The sequence below is a fragment of the Oncorhynchus kisutch genome, linkage group LG22 (assembly GCF_002021735.2).
Source record: "Oncorhynchus kisutch isolate 150728-3 linkage group LG22, Okis_V2, whole genome shotgun sequence".
NCBI classification, from domain to species: Eukaryota; Metazoa; Chordata; class Actinopteri; order Salmoniformes; family Salmonidae; genus Oncorhynchus; species Oncorhynchus kisutch.
The window spans coordinates 25,209,400-25,232,152 of NC_034195.2; the positions used below are offsets into that span (position 1 = coordinate 25,209,400).

Sequence of the window (22,753 nt, forward strand, 5' to 3'; positions counted from 1 at the left end):
CATGCAGCGGGTACACTGGAGGCTTGAAAACAGGATGTTACCAACCACAGGTTGGCATGGTAGGTGGGTAGATGCCCAATGCCACTGAGGGTCAATAGGTTGTCAGCAGTGTGAATACAGGGCAGTATAACCCAGGGCTGTTGACCGGTTTCCTGGGCAATATTGACTAGTTGATATAGAGGTGCAGTTACCAAGTTGATTGTAACATTAACAATGGAGCAACTGTAAACCACTTTGTAGTGTAACAGAGTAATGTAGAGTTTTCAATTTCCAGTTTCCCACTCAGATTTACAAGATGAAATTCCTTCCACATACTGCATGACTGTTTTTGGTCTTATTTCAGTGGTTTGTGATCCGGCCTTCAATCTAAGCGCCAGTGGTTTATTGAGCATCACATATATAGCTGGACAGTCCTTTTCAGATGTGTTTCTTTCCAGAGACTAGCAGTATGGAAGTGTAAAAACAGAGCACCCACAAATAGAAACAGAGGCTAGAGGAGGAGAGGGCCTTTTGAAGGGACAGTTGTGAGTCTGAGCGTGCTGCCTGCTGAGGTCAGAGAGAAGGTGTGGGCATTGTTTGAGGGTTTTAAGAATGCTTGCTGGTTTTGGCAGCTGTCTACAGTCCATTTTTGGATTCTGAATGGAATGTGTACGTATGTACACTACAGTACGCCTACCACGAGGATGACTCAGCTCATATTGATGGTGACATCATACTGTCTCATGATCCAGCTCAGTGTTTACACTGTCACACATACATGAAATAGCAGACTGTAAGGGAATAGGCAGCAGCAGGTGGTACAGAAGACAAGAATAGAATGCTGCCAAAATGACAAAGGAACATGGAACTAATGAAAAGTTTCAACAGTAAACATCCCTTTACCTGTTACCTGTTCCCAAACACAGGGGGGGAGGATCGTCTATATTAATGATGCTGTGTTTGAGACTGTATTGTGAAAGCTATAGTTCTCCATCGTCCAGTTTCCAGAGGTTTATAGTGTGATCAGGGTTAGTCCCGTGGGGGTGGGGAGGATATAGACCAGGTCCCAGTGTTTGTGGTGTCTGGAGTGGGGCCCCCTTGTGTCTGTGCCTCAGTAATAATCCTGGGATGGGATAAGAGCTGCCCTCAATTTGAAAGGGTAATCCAAGACAAGCCCCATTAGTTACGTCCCACTGATCAGTACACACTTACATACACACACAGGTACGTGGCCCACAGGTAGTGGCCACGCACGCCTCCAACTCAATCATCAAGTTTGCGGACGACACAACAGTGGTAGGCTTGATTACCAACAACGACGAGACGGCCTACAGGGAGGAGGTGAGGGCCCTCGGAGTGTGGTGTCAGGAAAATAACCTCACACTCAACGTCAACAAAACTAAGGAGATGATTGTGGACTTCAGGAAACAGCAGAGGGAACACCCCCCCCATCCACATCGATGGAACAGTAGTGGAGAGGGTAGCAAGTTTTAAGTTCCTCGGCATACACATCACAGACAAACTGAATTGGTCCACTCACACAGACAGCATCGTGAGGAAGGCGCAGCAGCGCCTCTTCATCCTCAGGAGGCTGAAGAAATTCGGCTTGTCACCAAAAGCACTCACAAACTTCTACAGATGCACAATCGAGAGCATCCTGGCGGGCTGTATCACCGCCTGGTATGGCAACTGCACCGCCCTCAACCGTAAGGCTCTCCAGAGGGTAGTGAGGTCTGCACAACGCATCACCGGGGGCAAACTACCTGCCCTCCAGGACACCTACACCACCCGATGCTACAGGAAGGCCATAAAGATCATCAAGGACATCAACCACCCGAGCCACTGCCAGTTCACCCCGCTGTCATCCAGAAGGCGAGGTCAGTACAGGTGCATCAAAGCTGGGACCGAGAGACTGAAAAACAGCTTCTATCTCAAGGCCATCAGACTGTTAAACAGCCACCACTAACATTGAGTGGCTACTGCCAACACACTGTCAATGCCACTGACTCTACTCCAGCCACTTTAATCATGGGAATTGATGGGAAATGATGTAAATATATCACTAGCCACTTTAAACAATGCTACCTTATATAATGTTACTTACCCTACATTATTCATCTCATATGCATACGTAGATACTGTACTCTATATCATCGACTGCATCCTTATGTAATACATGTATCACTAGCCACTTTAACTATGCCACTTGGTTTACATACTCATCTCATATGTATATACTGTACTCGATATCATCTACTGTATCTTGCCTATGCTGCTCTGTACCATCACTCATTCATATATCCTTATGTACATATTCTTTATCCCCTTACATTGTGTATAAGACAGTAGTTTTTTGGGGAATTGTTAGTTAGATTACTTGTTCGTTATTACTGCATTGTCGGAACTAGAAGCACAAGCATTTCGCTACACTCGCATTAACATCTGCTAACCATGTGTATGTGACAAATAAATTTGATTTGATTTGATACTGCTGATCCGGCCTCCCGTGCAGCACGTGATTGCTGATCTGATCTGCTGCTCCACTAACAAACTATGTTGTCTTTCAATCAGAGTAGAAGTGTGTTTGTGTGTTGATACTATGTTGCCTGTATTCTTTTAGTTGGGCTATGCAGAGGCTCCTTTCTAGATGGCAGTGGGAAGACCCATTGTTGCTGTTTATATGGATGGAAACAGTGGGGCGTTGTCATGGTGACCACAATATAGCCTCAAAACATGGTTGGAACTATAATGTTGATATCATGGATGGTCAGTCCTTGCATCCATAGTTCTGCCTATGAATTTGAGTGGTTGTGCATCTCCAGCCCCATCCCTCAGCTTTTTACCGAAACTTGGGCAGGGATGACACTCATTTTTTTTCAACTTCTGATTGCCACTTTAAAATAGGTTTGAAAACTTTTTCCTAGTTCGATCACAGGATTAATATAACTCCTGGATCATATATGATCTTTATTAGGAGGAACATCTTTAAAAATGTTCTATCTGAACATTGATGAACAACAGAGCTCAGCTGTTGGAATGTTGCGACAGGAATAGTTTATTCTTGGAGCAGCGCTGCAATGCGGCCAGTGGCCAGACATTGTAAGGGGATCCAGGAGATGTGGTGCCAAAGAGATGCCTCCACAGTACTCTGATCTGCTTCCTGCTGGCAGCATCAGGTGTCCATCACTCAAACCCCCTACCCTGGAGGACGGGGGCTCGCTGGTGCTGGTTCTGCCAGGCCATGCTTTCCATTCCACTGCCTGGCCTGCTCACTCTGGAATAATTCATGTGAAAGCATGCCTGGGCCAGCATGACAGCCAGGGTAGGACAATGAGCTCAGAGTGGGACCCGTGTTCATGGTGATGATCGCTTTCATAATCTAGAATGAAGGAGACAAGAACAATGAGGGTGAGGAAGAAACAACCCACCAGCATGGCTGGTGTCAGGGCAAGAGGGAGTAGTAGTGGTAGTAGTTTGCCCCGAAGGCAGGACTCTCCCAGTCAGATTTATGTGATGTGACGGAACAGTTACTAAGTCATTGAACCATTGCTGTCTGTCTGATTAGAGTGTGAAATCAGCTAGCTGTTTCCTCAAAGGAATCCAGACAGCTAAATAGTGCTAAACTCAGCACTACTTATCCCAGCTGTGGTGGGTTCTCACTCAATACAGAGTAGTGCCAACTGGTCCTAAACAATAGAAAAAAGGCTAACGGTGCTGCAGAAAAATGCATGACATTTTTAGTATTTGTATATATGGTCCGAAATAAGCGACTAGATTTCAGCAGCCGTACAACACCTGCAGACAGCCAGTCAGTCAGTGAGATCTGTTATTCTGTAATAACCTGCCATTGTGATGTATAGCTAGTCAATAAGCTGTTCCACTCTGCAATAACACAGCATTATGAAGTGCAAACTCACAACCAATAAGCTGTTACACTGCAATAACACAGTACGGAGGTGTAACTCCACTGTCAATAAGCTATCATATTCTGCAATAGCATGTCTGTCTGAACTATAGACAAGAAGGCATTGTATCAAAATGGAGGCAAACTAAACCAGTTCAAATGCCCTTTTCACCCTATTTTATTTGAAAGAGGCAGCATAATCTGCTTATGGCTGAGCAGAGAGACAGATGTTGACTCCATACCCATAGATACTTAATACACACCTCTCTGTGTAGCTTTCCTTGGGAGCCCAACCCCCTCCCCCAGGTCCTGAGGACAGGGACACAGTGAATTCTCTGGGGACACTCTCCCAGGTTAGCATGGATGGCAGCACAGAGGGATCTGTCACTATAGGCTAGACAAGGGCAGGAGGCAAATTGATGGGTCTCTCGGTGTCTCTTGTCTCTTTCTCTCTCACACTCCCACTCTCTCAACCCCTCTGCTCCTTGTCCTCTGTGTTTGAGAGTCAGAGAGGCTCTTGGGGAAGTGGGGTAAAGCAGCATTTCTATAGGATCCAGTGGGAGAAGTTTGAGATGTCTGAGAGGATCAGCAGTGTCTATGCCTGAAGGCTGCAGACGTCTAGCTGCATTAAAGTTATTTCCAATTCTGGTAGAGTCATGAATACTATAAGCCCATCTCTCCACTGCTGGCTTCACTTCAATGTCCTCCCCTAAGGCCCAGTGCTACTGAACTCACCCACCTCAGCCCTTCTCAGTGTTTCAATCTAGTGACTGCCTTGTTGTCTTGACATGCAGCAATCTCACCTTTATAATACCAGCTTTGTTGCAAATAATGATTGTATTAAACTCAACATGCTCAAGGATATGTAAGATGCCAGCAGTTATTCAGAAGTGAATTGACCTCCTGACGCTGGTTATTAACAGGTATTTACTCTCTCCTGTGCTGCAGTAACGTAATGCAGTGTATAACATGAGTCAGGTGATTCATGATGTAGCCTACAGAGATCACATGATCTAGCGAGGTGGGTAGTTGATTAATTTGATATAGTGAGGGAAGCACAGGGGGAATACGTTGCTAGGAGATCAGAGCAGTTTGTTCTGGAATGTGTTGGAGCCTCCCACAACCCCTCACCACAGGGCAAAGATGTTCCAAGTTGTCTGTGTATATTACAGGCATACAGGTATACCTAGAAATGTGTGTGTTTGTTCTTTCCTTTGTAAGATAAGTGGGAGTATAGATGGTACAGGACCTGGTGAAGAGATGGTTTCAATGGTTCCTCCTTACATCGGCACTAATGCAGGCACAGACACACACTTAGACATTTACACTAGGGAGACAGTATCCCTGTAGCTAGCCACTCTGCACATTAGCCTCTGATCTCACTCACCATTAAACCACATTATAGCCCAGTTGGTCAATAATACAGCTCAGCCCAGTAGAAGAACTCATAGACCACACAGACCACTAGGCTAGCAATGCTTACACTGTGTACCGATACAACCACAGAGAAGGAGAGAGCGGGAAAGAGAAGTAGATATTGAAGTGTAGAAAAAGGGGAAATGGAGACATTTTACTCCATATGGGTTATTTCTAGTAGCAGGCATTTCCCCCGTTCCTCTATAGACAGTAGCTGTGGTCTTGCCCTCAATCTCTGTTAACCTGCATGTCTGTGTGAGTTAGCTGTTATGTCAAGACTCATTTACAGACCATTGTAATGAACTCTGGCATTCTCTCTGTGGGGATATTGTGCACAGTGCAGAGGTAGCATCATTCAGAAGGTATTGCAGTGCTCCCTGTACTGCAGGCTCTTTAAAAAATGTTTTATTGACACCTACTATAGATCATTGAGCAGACCCAACCCTCCTGGTCTGTAACCCTGGGCCCCATCCCTCCCTTCCTCCTGACCCAGCCCCGCACGTGCTCTCCGGTTGGGCTCACCCTCCAGCCCGCCTCCTCCAGCCGATAAGTGGGTTTAATAACAGAGGCTGCTCTGCTCTCTGTGGGGGTCCAGACAATAAAACTAATGAAGGGGGACAGGGAGGGAGGCAGGGCTGACTACAGCTCTGTGAGGACTGTGGAACACTCACAAACAGAACTACACAAACAGACCTACACAAACAAACACTTGAGTTAAACCCACCCAGGCACACAAACATGTACAGGTGAAGTCGGAAGTTTACGTACACTTAGGTTGGAGTCATTAAAACTTGTTTTCAACCACTCCACAAATTTCTTGTTAACAAACAATAGTTTTGGCAAGTCAGTTATGACATCTACTTTGTGCATGACACAAGTAATTTTTCTAACAATTGTTTACAGACAGATTATTTCACTTATAATTCACTGTATCACAATTCCAGTGGGTCAGAAGTTTACATACACTAAGTTGACTGTGACTTTAAACAACTTGGAAAATTCCAGAAAATTATGTCATGGCTTTAGAAGCTTCTGATAGGCTAATTGACATAATTTGAATCAATTGGAGGTGTACCTGTGGATGTATTTCAAGGCCTACATTCAAACTCCTCTTTGCTTGACATCATGGGAAAATCAAAATAAATCAGTCAGGACCTCAGAAAAAAATTGTGGACCTCCACAAGTCTGGTTCATCCTTGGGAGCAATTTCCAAACACCTGAAGGTACCACGTTCATCTGTACAAACAATAGTACGCACGTATAAACACCATGGGACCATGCAGCCATCATACTGCTCAGAAAGGAGACACGTTCTGTCTCCTAGAGATGAACGTTCTTTGGTGTGAAAAGTGCAAATCAATCCCAGAACAACAGCAAAGGACTGTGTGAAGATGCTGGAGGAAACAGGTACAAAAATATCTATATCCACGGTAAAACTTGTCCTATATCGACATAACCTGAAAGACCACCCAGCAAGGAAGAAGCCACTGCTCCTAAACCTTACTACTTTTTGGAGAAATGTTCTCTGGTCTGATGAAAAAAAAAATAGAACTGTTTGGCCATAATGACCATCGTTATGTTTAGAGGAAAAAGGGGTAGGCTTGCAAGCCGAAGAACACCATCCCAACCGTGAAGCACAGGGGTGGCAGCATCATGTTGTGGGGGTGCTTTGCTGCAGGAGGGACTGGTGCACTTCACAAAATAGATGCCATCATGAAGATGGAAAATTATGTGGATATATTGAAGCAACATGTCAAGACATCAGTCAGGAAGTTAAAGCTTGGTCGCAAATGAGTCTTCCAAATGCACAATGACCCCAAGCATACTTCCAAAGTTGTGGAAAAATGGCTTGATGACAACAAAGTCAAGGTATTGGAGTGGCCATCACAAAGCCCTGACCTCAATCCTATAGAATATTTGTGGGCAGAACTGAAAAAGCGTGTGCGAGCAAGGAGGCCTACAAACCTGACTTAGTTACAGCAGCTCTGTCAGGAGGAATGGGACAAAATTCACCCAACGTATTGTGGGAAGCTTGTGGAAGGCTAACTGAAACGTTTGACCCAAGTTAAACTATTTAAAGGCAATGCTACCAAATACTAATTGAGTGTATGTAAACTTCTGACCCACTGGAAATGTGGTGAAATAAATAAAAGCTGAAATAAATCATTCTCTACTATTATTCTGACATTTCACATTCTTAAAATTAGGTCAGTTAGGATCACCACTTAAGACAGGGAATTTTTACTAGGATTAAATGTCAGGAATTGTGAAAAACTGAGTTTAAATGTTAAGGTTAAGGCTAAGGTGTATGTAAACCTCTGACTTCAACTGTATGTTATTAACACAAACATACAGATAAATGTAAACTGTACCACACACACTTTCCATAACTGGGCAAATGTTTATAGTATTGGCATATATACTGTATACACAGTGAATATACTGGGTTTTCTGTGTATTCTCCATGTTGGAAGAGCTTTTCTGTTGTGACCAGAAGATTGTTTTCACTTCATAATGTTGAGGTCAGGGTTCACAGCTAGTCTGGCCAGACTGTCACCCACTTGTTATGTCTCATGCCCTCTAGCTGAGCCTGGATATACATCAAATCCTAATTTTATCCATCCCTTCATACAACAGCCTGTGGCTTTGGTCAAATCTGTTTGTTGTCATCCATAAAACCTATAAAACCTAGCTAAGTGTGCTTTTACCAGTGTTGAATGTTAGGATCATATCCACTGCATCCTCCATGATACACATTAGTCATACAGTGATCTCCCAAAGCTCTCTTTCTTTTGCCATGGCCTCTCTAAGGTGTTGATGACTTCCTATGTTTCACCCTCTCAGCAGGCAGTGCTCCACATAACCACATCCAGACCTCTCCTCTGTGTCTTTCTGAGAAACAGGATCACACAGCACATCCTTCTCCGCAGTTTAAAAATAACTTAAAATATTCTCTCCTCCCCAGCAAGTGTCGCTTCACATTTAGAACAGAGCCCTGAGTGGTTCCTCCCTGTGCTGCTACCTGCCAGCTAGCACTAAAAACAACACATTTTGTTTATTTCTGTCACACCAGAGAATGTGTCAGGTGGGTGTGATGATAGAGCTAGGCTGTCTTGACTGTTTAATGTAAACAGTGGGGACTGAAGCGGTGATTCATCTGACTGGTATGCAATCTGTTTCTGTTTCACAACCTCTGACCCCTCAGTAGTGGTTGAGAGTTATGGAAATCCTCACTGTGTCCTTACACATACCCCACTACCCCTGCTCCATCTCTGACTGACTGTCTGTCTCTGGGGCAGGTTCTGAAGTACTGTTCTCCTGTTCCCAGAAATCTCTGCTCTCAATCAGCACAAGGTTGCTCTGTTGTCCGGACCTCTGGCAGTCTCTGTGGGGGTGCCACAGGGTTCAATTCTCGGGCCGACTCTCTTCTCTGTATACATCAATGATGTCGCTCTTGCTGCTGGTGATTCGTTGATCCACCTATACGCAGACGACACCATTCTGTATACCTCTGGCCCTTCTTTTGACACGGTGTTAACTAACCTCCAGACGAGCTTCAATGCCATACAACTCTCCTTCCGTGGCCTCCAACTGCTCTTAAATGGAAGTAAAACTAAATGCATGCTCTTCAACCGATCGCTGCCTGCACCTGCCCGCCCGTCCAGCATCACTACTCTGAACGGTTCTGACTTAGAATATGTGGACAACTACAAATACCTACAGTCGTGGCCAAAAGTTTTAAGAATATTAATTTTCACAAAGTCTGCTGCCTCAGTTTGTATGATGGCGATTTGCATATACTCCAGAATGTTATGAAGAGTGATCAGATTAATTGCAAAGTCCCTCTTTGCCATGCAAATGAAGTGAATCCCCCCCCAAAAAATTCCACTGCATTTCAGCCCTGCCACAAAAGGACCAGCTGACATGTCAGTGATTCTCTCATTAACACAGGTGTGAGTGTTGACGAGGACAAGGCTGGAGATCAGTCTGTCATGCTGATTGAGTTCGAATAACAGACTGGAAGCTTCAAAAGGAGGGTGGTGCTTGGAATCATTGTTCTTCCTCTGTCAATCATGGTTACCTGCAAGGAAACATGTGCCGTCATCATTGCTTTGCGCAAAAAGGGCTTCACAGGCAAGGATATTGCTGCCAGTAAGATTGCACCTAAATCAACCATTTATCGGAGCATCAAGAACTTCAAGGAAAACGGTTCAATTGTTGTGAAGAATGCTTCAGTGCGCCCAAGAAAGTCCAGCAAGCGCCAGGACCGTCTCCTAAAGTTGATTCAGCTGCGGGACCGGGGCACCACCAGTACAGAGCTTGCTCAGGAATGGCAGCAGGCAGGTGTGAGTGCATCTGCACGCACAGTGAGGCGAAGACTTTTGGAGGATGTCCTGGTGTCAAGAAGGGCAGCAAAGAAGCCACTTCTCTCCAGGAAAAATATCAGGGGCAGACTGATATTCTGCAAAAGGTACAGGGATTGGACTGCTGAGGACTGGGGTCAAGTCATTTTCTCTGAATCCCCTTTCCGATTGTTTGGGGCATCTGGAAAAAAAGCTTGTTCAGAGAAGACAAGGTGAGCGCTACCATCAGTCCTATGTCATGCCAACAGTAAAGCATGCTGAGACCATTCATGCTTCTCAGCCACGGGAGTGGGCTCACTCACAATTTTGCCTAAGAACACAGCCATGAATAAAAAATGGTACCAACACATCCTCCAAGAGCAACTTCTCCCAACCATCCAGGAACAGTTTAGTGACGAACAATGCCTTTTCCAGCATGATGGATTCCCTTGCCGTAAGGCAAAAGTGATAACTAAGTGGCTCGGGGAAAAAAAACATCAATATTTTGGGTCCATGGCCAGGAAACTCCCCAGACCTTAATCCCATTGAGAACTTGTGGTCAATCTTCAAGAGGCAGGTGGACAAACAAAACCCCACAAATTCTGACAAACTCCAAGCACTGATTATGCAAGAATGGACTGCCATCAGTGTGGCCCAGAAGTTAATTGACAGCATGCCAGGGCAGATTGCAGAGGTCTTGAAAAAGAAGGGTCAACACTGCAAATATTGACTCTTTGCATCAACTTCATGTAATTGTCAATAAAAGCCTTTGACACTTATGAAATGCTTGTAATTATACTTCAGTATTCCATAGTAACATCTGACAAAAAATATCTAAAGACACTGAAGCAGCAAACTTTGGAAATTAATATTTGTGTCATTCTCAAAACTTTTGACCATGACTGTAGGTGTCTGGTTAGACTGTAAACTCTCCTTCCAGACTCACATTAAACATTTCCAATCCAAAATTAAATCTAGAATTGGCTTCCTATTTCACAACATAGCATCCTTCACTCATGCTGCTAAACATACCCTTGTAAAACTGACCATCCTACCGATCAAAATAGCCTCCGACACTCTACTCAACAACTTTTTGTCACCAAAGCCCCATATACTACCCGCCACTGTGACCTGTACGCTCTCGTTGGCTGGCCCTCGCTTCATACTCGTGGCCAAACCCACTGGCTCCAGGTGATCTTCAAGTCTCTGCTAGGTAAAGCCCCGCATTATCTCAGCTCACTGGTCACCATAGCAGCACCCACTCGTAGCACGCGCTCCAGCAGGTATATCTCACTGGTCACCCCCAAAGCCAATTCTTCCTTTGGCCTCCTATCCTTCCAGTTCTCTGCTGCCAATGACTGGAACAAACTGCAAAAATCACTGAAGCTGGAGACTAATATCTCCTTCACTGGCTTTAAGCACCAGCTGTCAGAGCAGCTCACAGATCACTGCACCTGTACATAGCCCGTCTGTAAATAACCCATCAAACTACCTCATCCCCATACTGTATTTATTTATCCTTTGCACCCCAGTATCTCTACTTGCACATTCATCTTCTGCACATTCTACCATTACAGTGTTTAATTGCTATATTGTAATTACTTCGCCACCATGGCCTATTTATTGCCTTACCTGCCTTATCGTACCTCATTTGAACATGCTGTATATAGACTTTTTCATTCTATGTTTTGTTTATTCCACGTGTAACTCTGTGTTGTTGTATGTGTCGAACTGCTTTGCTTTATCTTGGCCAGGTCACAGTTGCACTAGTCTACCTGGTTAAATAAAGGTGGAGAAAAAAAGAAAAAAAATGTGTGTGAGAGACAGACAGACCGAGAGGAGAAATGGGTTAAGAGCTATTGGGAGTGGTAACTATGAAAACAGTGGAATAGAGACTCACTGTTTTTGAAAATCTCAGGTCAGATTGTTGACATCATAGAAATGAGTATATAACTTCACAGGGCCTCTATGGTTGACATAATATTTGATCTTAACGGATCCCCAAAGAAAAGCCAAAAGAAACATACAGCAGGATAAAGTGAGACCACTGCATTCTATATCAATAGGTGTATTTGTAAAGTAGGGAAATGAGACTTCCTTCTTGAGAGTTGAAAGGTGAACTTTCTCCACATCTTAAAGTTAGGTTTTGACGGTTTATGCATGGAAAGACAGACGGAGGCATTAGAAAAGATTAGAGGAGATTTAAATCCTGTGCTGTTTCCCTTCCTTTTACTCTCCAACTGACCAGATTTAACCCATGTCTTACCCCCAGGTTAGCTGTTGACATCTTGAACATGATGCCCTTACTGTCTCAGAGCATACTACCATTTATTTGATGGTCCATATTTGGAATCAAATCAAATCAAATTTATTTATATAGCCCTTCGTACATCAGCTGATATCTCAAAGTGCTGTACAGAAACCCAGCCTAAAACCCCAAACAGCAAGCAATGCAGGTGTAGAAGCACGGTGGCTAGGAAAAACTCCCTAGAAAGGCCAATACCTAGGAAGAAACCTAGAGAGGAACCAGGCTATGTGGGGTGGCCAGTCCTCTTCTGGCTGTGCCGGGTGGAGATTATAACAGAACATGGCCAAGATGTTCAAATGTTCATAAATGACCAGCATGGTCGAATAATAATAAGGCAGAACAGTTGAAACTGGAGCAGCAGCACAGTCAGGTGGAAGTTGAAACTGGAGCAGCAGCATGGCCAGGTGGACTGGGGACAGCAAGGAGTCATCATGTCAGGTAGTCCTAGGGCTCAGGTCCTCCGAGAGAGAGAAAGAAAGAGAGAGAAGGAGAGAATTAGAGAACGCACACTTAGATTCACACAGGACACCGAATAGGACAGGAGAAGTACTCCAGATATAACAAACTGACCCCAGCCCCCCGACACATAAACTACTGCAGCATAAATACTGGAGGCTGAGACAGGAGGGGTCAGGAGAATGAACTGAGACTCTGGTGCTGCCTTGTCATTTTATGTCTTTGTCTGACATGGCTTTTGTCTGTGCCTCTCTCTGTCCTGTAGATGTGGATGAGCCTGTGGTCTTTGCCACCAACTCCCTGCAGAGGAGGAAAAAGGGTCTGGCAGGGTTGCGCCCGGCGCAGCAGAAGGCCAAACCAGGCCTGATGATTGGCCTTCCCCAGGATTTCCGCCAGATCTCCTCCATCATCGATGTCGACATCCTGCCCGAGACACACCGGCGTGTCCGCCTGCACAAGCACGGTACCCACAAGCCCCTGGGTTTCTATATTCGGGACGGCGTGAGCATGCGGGTCACGCCTCAGGGCGTGGAGAAGGTGCCTGGTGTCTTCATCTCGCGGCTGGTGCGTGGAGGCCTGGCTGAGAGCACAGGCCTGCTGGGGGTCAACGATGAGATCCTGGAGGTCAACGGCATTGATGTGGCCGGCAAGTCTTTGGACCAGGTGACAGACATGATGGTGGCCAACAGCCACAACCTGATCGTGACGGTGAAGCCAGCCAACCAGCGCAACAACGTGGTGCCCCGGGCAAGCAGGGTCTCGGCAGGGGGCAACAGCTCCTCTGGATCCATAGGCTCCGCATTCTCCCATGACTCAGCCCCCAGCACTGCCTCTCAGAGTGTCAGTCACCATAGCAACAGTAACAGCGTGGCGGAGGGCGACAGCGACGAGGACGGAGACGGAGACCTTATCATTGAGACTGACAGCCTGCCACCTTACCTGCCCCATCGCTGTGTGTCCAATGGTAACGGCAGCCACAGAGAGTCTCCATTGTCCTCGTCACTGGGGCAACGGCCCCTCCCCCAGAGCATGTCCCTGCCCAGCAGCGGCTCTCTTTCAGACAGCAAGGCCTCCCTGAGCTCCATGACCACCCCTACACACAACGGCAGCCCCACCAAGACCAGCAGCAGCCAGGAGAGCATGAGAGAGGATGGGAACATCATCACACTGTAAAACCCGGACATTAATAACAGAAGACAAAACATCACAATTGGAGAAAATCAACACACAAACGTTATCTGAACATAAAACAACAATTTGAATTGTTACCTCATAACAGAAAACAACTCATAACAATGATAAAGGCAATGATGATGGCTTTAACTTAAAAGTATCTGATGTGTATTCCATGCAACTAAACACTGTGGAACCAGCAGTCGTCATGTAATGAACTCAGTGGTCAGTGTAGTGTGAATCCTGATGCCTACTTACTACAAAACAAATGATGATCGCTGTCACCACCACCATAATGGAAGTGCCTTACGGCTTTCCGCACAACTCGCCTTATTTTTATCACTTTTATTTTACTTTCAAACAAGACCACCTCTCACTTCGATTCTAAACAGTGCCGTTGGGTGTCAGTGCAAAGGTAAAGATTGGCAGAAGGAGAAGCAGACAGAATGTGAAATGTTATGTCTGTCTGTCTGTGTGCAACAGCCCTTTTCTCTTGCTCATCCTGCATTCTGCAATACTTCCTCAGCATGTCCAAACAGTGTGTTCTCTTCCGTGTCTGTGACAATCATTGCTGATTGTGCTGCTGGTTGTTCGGCTGCTGAGCTGACAATAGCTTTTATCAGAGAGGAATAGGCGACGCAAGGTTTTACAAAATCTGTCCATGAAAATAAGCCCACAAAGTGAGGAATTTTTGTATGAAGGTGCATGAGTGTTGAATTTTGTCATCAGAAAATGCAATTGCTAATTTGCTAGGTGAGGCTTATTTTATCGAATAGAAATTTCGTAATGGTTAGGTTGTTACGAATGCACTGATATGAGTGGACACACGTAGCGTTTCGGCAACTTACCCAAAAACAACTTTATATCAGAGAAGTGCCTGTTGTCATAGAGATAGAGGACTCATCATGGATATAACCCGTTTTACCATGGACATTGCCATTGAGGGCTTCCACCATTTTAAAGTAGTCAATTGGGTTGGGATTTTTATGAGTTGGAGGCAATAAGCCAATGAAGAAAACTGACTACTTTAAATAGCCTATGGTGGCACAAATACAAGTAAGTGTCCTCTATCTATCTCTATGGTCTGTTGTTCACACGCGTCTGCCCGCTTATTGGCTAGAATGGTCCCACCTGATCTTGCCTCCCATCTTTGAGGACATGTATTTCCATTGTTAGTGCTCACTCAAATATCTTGTCAATATAATAGACAGTCTTTGCTTTTATTCCTCTGATTAGAAGTCATTGTGAATTGGATTCACATACAGCACATCTCGAAACATACCGGTCTTCCTCTGCTCATCCCCAGGAGGAATGTCATGGTATTACTGTACACACAACACAACAAAGTCAAGTGAGGCTTTTACAATGTGTGCTTTGATCCCTGGGTCCCTTCTGAACATCCCTACTTCAATTCAATACACAAAGTTATGGCATATCATACTCTTTTCAAGGAAAATATGTAATGCGGCTGTTAATCATCATGGTGTTAGTATAGGAAATAGGAGGGAAATATGGTCCCCTGTGTCCCGATGTAGAGGTAAAATCATATTTATTTGACTTTCAGATAGTGACAAAGTTTACACACTGACAAGGGGTTGCATTATAGCAGTATATCCAACCAATTGAATCTGACTCAGAACCATCTTCAAGAGAATACCACTGTCTTTTATTTACTTTACAGCCACCAAACACTTGCCTAATCTAAAACATAGTCAGGTGATCTGGCTTTGTATTCCTCTCTCATAGTATCTGCTTCAGTGAAGTCAGGGGTTGCTTGGAGTTATAGAGGTCCCAGGATGAAACATTAGATCCTGGAGAATTTCCCTGGCAGACTTGCTATCTTGCTTTTAGAGAAACCAATTCCATTTCCTTCAGGACAAGGTTTCTCTCCCCTGAAAATTTGACAGAGGGGGAACACAACAGAAATAACATGGAGTGCTGTTGCTCCAGAAGGTCACGGCCTCTTATAGACCCAGTTCTCTTCAGGCCCACTTGTGACTGCCGTGTTTTTGTGTAAAATAAGGAAATTCCTTTCATGTTTGAAAAGCCTAGAGCTCTGCACATTGGGACCTTGTTCATACAATTAACTCCCTTCTTGATATCTAAACCAGAGGAGCATGGGGAGGGAAGGAGGAGAGAGTTCCTCTTACTTTTGAGGCTTTGGGGATCATCTTGCAGGGAGAGCTGTGAGGCAGACGGTCTAAAATCTACAAGCTTGGCCTCCCGAGTGTTGCAGCAGTCTAAAGCACTGCTTCACAGTGCTTGAGGCATCACTACAGACCTGGGTTCGATCCCAGTCTGTGTCACAACCTGCCATGACCGGGAGTCCCATAGGGCGGTGCACAATTGGCCCAGCGTCGCCCGGGTTAGGGGAGGCTTTGGCTGGGGGGGCTGTACTTGGTTCACCGCGCTTTAGCGACTCCTTGTGGCAGGCCGACTTCGAACATCAGTTGAACGGTGTTTCCTGCAGCTGGCTTCCGGGTGTTAAGAAGGTCATGTTTCAGAGGACGCATGACTCTACTTTCGCCTCTCCCGAGTGAGTTGCAGCGATGAGACAAGATCGGAATTGAAATTGGGAGAAAAAGGGGGTTTAAAAAAAACTCCAAGCTTATGGTTGTTGGTTCTGACCCTCACTACTCCTGAACACAAGGGCCCCCTGACCCTCTGTTAGTACTGGAGTGAAGGAAAACTTTGACTGCCCTCACAGCTAGCAATGCCCACGACCTCCAGGCTAGTTGATGGGCTGTGTCTGTTTCTGGCTGTGTCTTAATGTCTGGAGTGAATCACAGAGACAGCAGGAGCATCAGATGACCTACCACACCAGAAGGACAATATTGTGTTTTACATGGACATGATGTAGCTGTAGGTCAGCACTCAATCTGGAACCAACTGGAATATCACTGGAATAACACGAGTTCATTAACTCCCCATCTTAATGTTGACTTAGATTATTGAATTGACCAATAAGACACAACAAAACCAGCAGAGCTGGTTATTGTTTTACTAGAGCTGCAGTTGTGTGGGTCACTGGCACTGCTGCACCAGGTGGCAGCCAGGTAGCATGGTACATTAATTAACCTGAGAATGAAGATGTTCACTTTGATAAGAGGGGAGGGGCAATTATCTATTGAAAGAGGCCATCATAAGATGCATTTTTAAAAATGGTTATCTTTATAGTCCAAGAAACACAAGTACATAGTCCTTGGACATCCTTGTAGAAAATACAAGAGAATCACCTTCACAGACACAGTATGGTCTTTTAATCTATTTACAGAAATCTGCACTCATCTATAACAGAAAAGCTACCACGTACTATACTGAATAATATTTTCATGTATGTAATTGTATATGTATAGATACAAATGAAAAATTATATAAACAAGGGATTTTTTTTTATTCACTGGGAGATTTTGTTGGAAAATAACATTTTATAAATGTGTAAAATATGGAGTATTTTTCTTATTCTTGTACGTTTATTTGTATATGAGAATCCTGGAGAGGACATTTCTATTTCTTTGAGTACCGGGAACCAAACGGAGGAACAAAGTGTTTATATAAATCTGATGGGTCAGGGTGTACAATACTGTGAATGTCATATAGAGATATGCTGTTTGTGAAATTACATATTATAATAAAATATTATTTTAAAAAAAATACAGTATTCTGATGTTTTTTTGTGGTCGCATAGGCCCCACCTCTGTCTCTCACTAACTCCTATCTCAATATGCTTTAAAGGCCCAGTGCAGTCAAAAACGTGATTTTCCTGTGTTTTATATACACTTTCCATGACATGGACTGACCTGGTGAAAGCTATGATCCCTTATTGAAGTCACCTGTTAAATACACTTCAATCAGTAGATGAAGGAGAGGAGACAGGTTAAAGAAGGATTTTTAAGCCTTTATACAATTGACATGGATTGTATATTAGTGCCATTCAGAGGGTGAATGGGCAAGACAAAAGATTTCAGTGCCTTTGAACAGGATATGGTAATAGGTGCCAGGTGCACCGGTTTGAGTGTGTCAAGAACTGCATTGCTGCTGGGGTTTTCACACTCAAAAGTTTCCCATGTGTATCAAGAATGGTCCACCACCCAAAGGACATCCAGCCAACTTGACACATCTGTATTTGTATTTTGTAGTAATATTTATTATGGATCTCCATTAGCTGCCAAGGCAGCAGCTACTCTTTCTGGGGTCCAGAAAAATTAAGATAATTATACAACACATTAACGGCCCATGTACACTAGCACAAGATGGCATGTGGTGAAACATCGCTTCCCATTCATTTCAATGGAAGGAAAGCGGAGAGGGCTGGGGACCTTTGGGCGGCGTGAAGGTGGCGTGGGAGGTGGTGAAAAAGAAACTTTTCCCAACTTTATGCAAATCACCAGCGGCGACCGCTGGGCGATGACCAATCATATCGAGTGGTTCCCATGACGAATTTGATGCTATGCGACCCAAGGCTGGAGACTTTCTTCAGCAAAGATGGCTGACAAAAATACTAGGATGGAAGCAAATGTAAGTGATTATAACGTCATAACGAATCTTTGTAACGGTCTTTGCTTCCATCCTAGTATTTTTGTCAGCCTTTCGGAAAAGCCCTTTGGAAAAGCTGACCACGACTCCATTTTGTTGCTCCCTGCCTATAGACGGAGACTAAAACAGGAAGCTCCCGCGCTCAGATCTGTTCAACTCTGGTCCGACCAATATGATTCCACACTTCAAGATTGCTTCGATCACGTGGATTGGGATATGTTCCGCATTGCGTCAAACAACAACATTGATGAATACGCTGATTCGGTGAGCGAGTTTATTAGCAAATGCATCGGTGATGTCGTACCCCCAGCAACTATTAAAACATTCCCAAACCAGAAACTGTGGATTAATGGCAGCATTTGCGCGAAACTGAAAGCGTGAACCACTGCTTTTAACCCGGGCAAGGTGACCGGAAACATGACCGAATACAAACAGGTTAGCTATTCCCTCCGCAAGGCAATCAAACAAGCTAAGAGTCAATATAGAGACAAAGTAGCGTTGCAATTCAACGGCTCATACACAAGAGGTATGTGGCAGGGTTTACAGTCAATCACGGACTACAAAAAGAAAATCAGCCCCATCGCGGACCAGGATGTCTTGCTCCCAGATAGACTAAACAACTTCTTTGTTTGCTTTGAGGATAATACAGTGCCACTGACACGGCCCGCTACCAAAACCTGCGGACTCTCCTTCACTGCAGCCGACGTGAGTAAAACATTTAAACGTGTTAACCCTCGCAAGGCTGCAGGCCCAGACGGCATCCCCAGCAGCGTCCTCAGAGCATGCGCAGAACAGCTGGCTGGTGTGTTCATGGACATAGGCTGGGTTTCTGTACAGCACTTTGAGATATTAGCTGATGTACGAAGGGCTATATAAATCAATTTGATTTGATTTGACATATTCAATCAATCCTTATCCCAGTCTGCTGTTCCCACGTGCTTCAAGAGGGCCACCATTGTTCCTGTTCCCAAGAAAGCTAAAATAACTGAGCTAAACGACTACCGCCCTGCAGCACTCACTTCCGTTATCATGAAGTGCTTTGAGAGACTAGTCAAGGACCATATCACCTCCACCCTACCTAACACCCTAGACCCACTCCAATTTGCTTACCGCCCCAATAGGTCCACAGACGACGCAATCGCAGCCACACTGCACACTGCCCTAACCCATCTGGACAAGAGGAATACCTATGTGAGAATGCTGTTCATGGACTACAGCTCAGCATTTAACACCATAGTATCCTCCAACTCGACCCAGCCCTGTGCAACTGGGTACTGGACTTCCTGACGGGCCGCCCCCAGGTGTTGAGGGTAGGTAACAATATCTCCATCCCGGTGATCCTCAACACTGGGGCCCCACAAGGGGGTGTACTCCCTGTTCACCCACAAGTTTGCAGACAACACTACAGTGGTAGGCTTGATTACCAACAACTACGAGACGGCCTACAGAGAGGAGGTGAGGGCCCTCGGAGTGCGGAGTGTGAAAATAACCTCACACTCAACGTCAACAAAACAAAGGAGATGATCGTGGACTTCAGGAAACAGCAGAGGGAGCACCCCCTATCCACATCGACGGGACAGTAGTGGAGAGGGTAGTAAGTTTTAAGTTCCTCAGTGTACACATATTGGACAAACTGAATTGGTCCAAATCAAATCAAATCAAATTTTATTTGTCACATACACATGGTTAGCAGATGTTAATGCGAGTGTAGCGAAATGCTTGTGCTTCTAGTTCCGACAATGCAGTAATAACGAACAAGTAATCTAACTAACAATTCCAAAAAACTACTGTCTTATACACAGTGTAAGGGCATAAAGAATATGTACATAAGGATATATGAATGAGTGATGGTACAGAGGAGCATAGGCAAGATACAGTAGATGGTATCGAGTACAGTATATACATATGCGATGAGTATGTAAACAAAGTGGCATAGTTAAAGTGGCTAGTGATACATGTATTACATAAGGATGCAGTCGATGATATAGAGTACAGTATCTACGTATGCATATGAGATGAATAATGTAGGGTAAGTAACATTATATAAGGTAGCATTGTTTAAAGTGGCTAGTGATATATTTACATCATTTCCCATCAATTCCCATGATTAAAGTGGCTGGAGTAGAGTCAGTGGCATTGACAGTGTGTTGGCAGTAGCCACTCAATGTTAGTGGTGGCTGTTTAACAGTCTGATGGCCTTGAGATAGAAGCTGTTTTTCAGTCTCTCGGTCCCAGCTTTGATGCACCTGTACTGACCTCGCCTTCTGGATGACAGCGGGGTGAACAGGCAGTGGCTCGGGTGGTTGATGTCCTTGATGATCTTTATGGCCTTCCTGTAGCATCGGGTGGTGTAGGTGTCCTGGAAGGCAGGTAGTTTGCCCCCGGTGATGCGTTGTGCAGACCTCACTACCCTCTGGAGAGCCTTACGGTTGAGGGCGGTGCAGTTGCCATACCAGGCGGTGATACAGCCCGCCAGGATGCTCTCGATTGTGCATCTGTAGAAGTTTGTGAGTGCTTTTGGTGACAAGCCGAATTTCTTCAGCCTCCTGAGGTTGAAGAGGCGCTGCTGCGCCTTCCTCACGATGCTGTCTGTGTGAGTGGACCAATTCAGTTTGTCTGTGATGTGTATGCCGAGGAACTTAAAACTTGCTACCCTCTCCACTACTGTTCCATCGATGTGGATGGGGGGGTGTTCCCTCTGCTGTTTCCTGAAGTCCACAATCATCTCCTTAGTTTTGTTGACGTTGAGTGTGAGGTTATTTTCCTGACACCACACTCCGAGGGCCCTCACCTCCTCCCTGTAGGCTGTCTCGTCGTTGTTGGTAATCAAGCCTACCACTGTTGTGTCGTCCGCAAACTTGATGATTGAGTTGGAGGCGTGCGTGGCCACGCAGTCGTGGGTGAACAGGGAGTACAGGAGAGGGCTCAGAACGCACCCTTGTGGGGCCCCAGTGTTGAGGATCAGCGGGGAGGAGATGTTGTTGCCTACCCTCACCACCTGGGGGCGGCCCGTCAGGAAGTCCAGTACCCAGTTGCACAGGGCGGGGTCGAGACCCAGGGTCTCGAGCTTGATGACGAGCTTGGAGGGTACTATGGTGTTGAATGCCGAGCTGTAGTCGATGAACAGCATTCTCACATAGGTATTCCTCTTGTCCAGATGGGTTAGGGCAGTGTGCAGTGTGGTTGAGATTGCATCGTCTGTGGACCTATTTGGGCGGTAAGCAAATTGGAGTGGGTCTAGGGTGTCAGGTAGGGTGGAGGTGATATGGTCCTTGACTAGTCTCTCAAAGCACTTCATGATGACGGATGTGAGTGCTACGGGGCGGTAGTCGTTTAGCTCAGTTACCTTAGCTTTCTTGGGAACAGGAACAATGGTGGCCCTCTTGAAGCATGTGGGAACAGCAGACTGGTATAGGGATTGATTGAATATGTCCGTAAACACACCGGCCAGCTGGTCTGCGCATGCTCTGAGGGCGCGGCTGGGGATGCCGTCTGGGCCTGCAGCCTTGCGAGGGTTAACACGTTTAAATGTCTTACTCACTTCGGCTGCAGTGAAGGAGAGACCGCATGTTTTCGTTGCAGGCCGTGTCAGTGGCACTGTATTGTCCTCAAAGCGGGCAAAAAAGTTATTTAGTCTGCCTGGGAGCAAGACATCCTGGTCCGTGACTGGGCTGGGTTTCTTCCTGTAGTCCGTGATTGACTGTAGACCCTGCCACATGCCTCTTGTGTCTGAGCCGTTGAATTGAGATTCTACTTTGTCTCTGTACTGGCGCTTAGCTTGTTTGATAGCCTTGCGGAGGGAATAGCTGCACTGTTTGTATTCAGTCATGTTACCAGACACCTTGCTATGATTAAAAGCAGTGGTTCGCGCCTTCAGTTTCACACGAATGCTGCCATCAATCCACGGTTTCTGGTTAGGGAATGTTTTAATCGTTGCTATGGGAACGACATCTTCAACGCACGTTCTAATGAACTCGCACACCGAATCAGCGTATTTGTCAATGTTGTTGTCTGAGGCAATACGAAACATCTCCCAGTCCACGTGATGGAAGCAGTCTTGGAGTGTGGAGTCAGCTTGGTCAGACCAGCGTTGGACAGACCTCAGCGTGGGAGCTTCTTGTTTTAGTTTCTGTCTGTAGGCAGGGATCAACAAAATGGAGTCGTGGTCAGCTTTACCGAAAGGGGGGCGGGGCAGGGCCTTATATGCATCGCGGAAGTTAGAGTAACAATGATCCAGGGTCTTTCCACCCCTGGTTGCGCAATCGATATGCTGATAAAATTTAGGGAGTCTTGTTTTCAGATTAGCCTTGTTAAAATCCCCAGCTACAATGAATGCAGCCTCCGGATAAATCGTTTCCAGTTTGCAGAGAGTTAAATAAAGTTCGTTCGGAGCCATCGATGTGTCTGCTTGGGGGGGGATATATACGGCTGTGATTATAATCGAAGAGAATTCTCTTGGTAGATAATGCGGTCTACATTTGATTGTGAGGAATTCTAAATCAGGTGAACAGAAGGATTTGAGTTCCTGTATGTTTCTTTCATCACACCATGTCACGTTAGTCATAAGGCATACGCCCCCTCCCCTCTTCTTACCAGAGAGATGTTTGTTTCTGTCGGCGCGATGCGTGGAGAAACCCG

General features: G+C 45.4%; 1 protein-coding gene across 1 annotated transcript in view; it reads left to right on the forward strand.

Annotated features, from left to right (window-relative positions):
* LOC109866874 (partitioning defective 6 homolog alpha) overlaps positions 1–17,233 on the forward strand; it is a 36,725-nt gene extending 19,492 nt beyond the window's left edge. The window contains exon 3 of the mRNA XM_020455754.2: positions 12,672–17,233. Coding sequence (XP_020311343.1) covers positions 12,672–13,579 — 908 coding nt within the window. The 3' untranslated portion in view covers positions 13,580–17,233. The remainder of the gene's footprint in view (positions 1–12,671) is intronic.
* Positions 17,234–22,753: the final 5,520 nt, after the last annotated feature.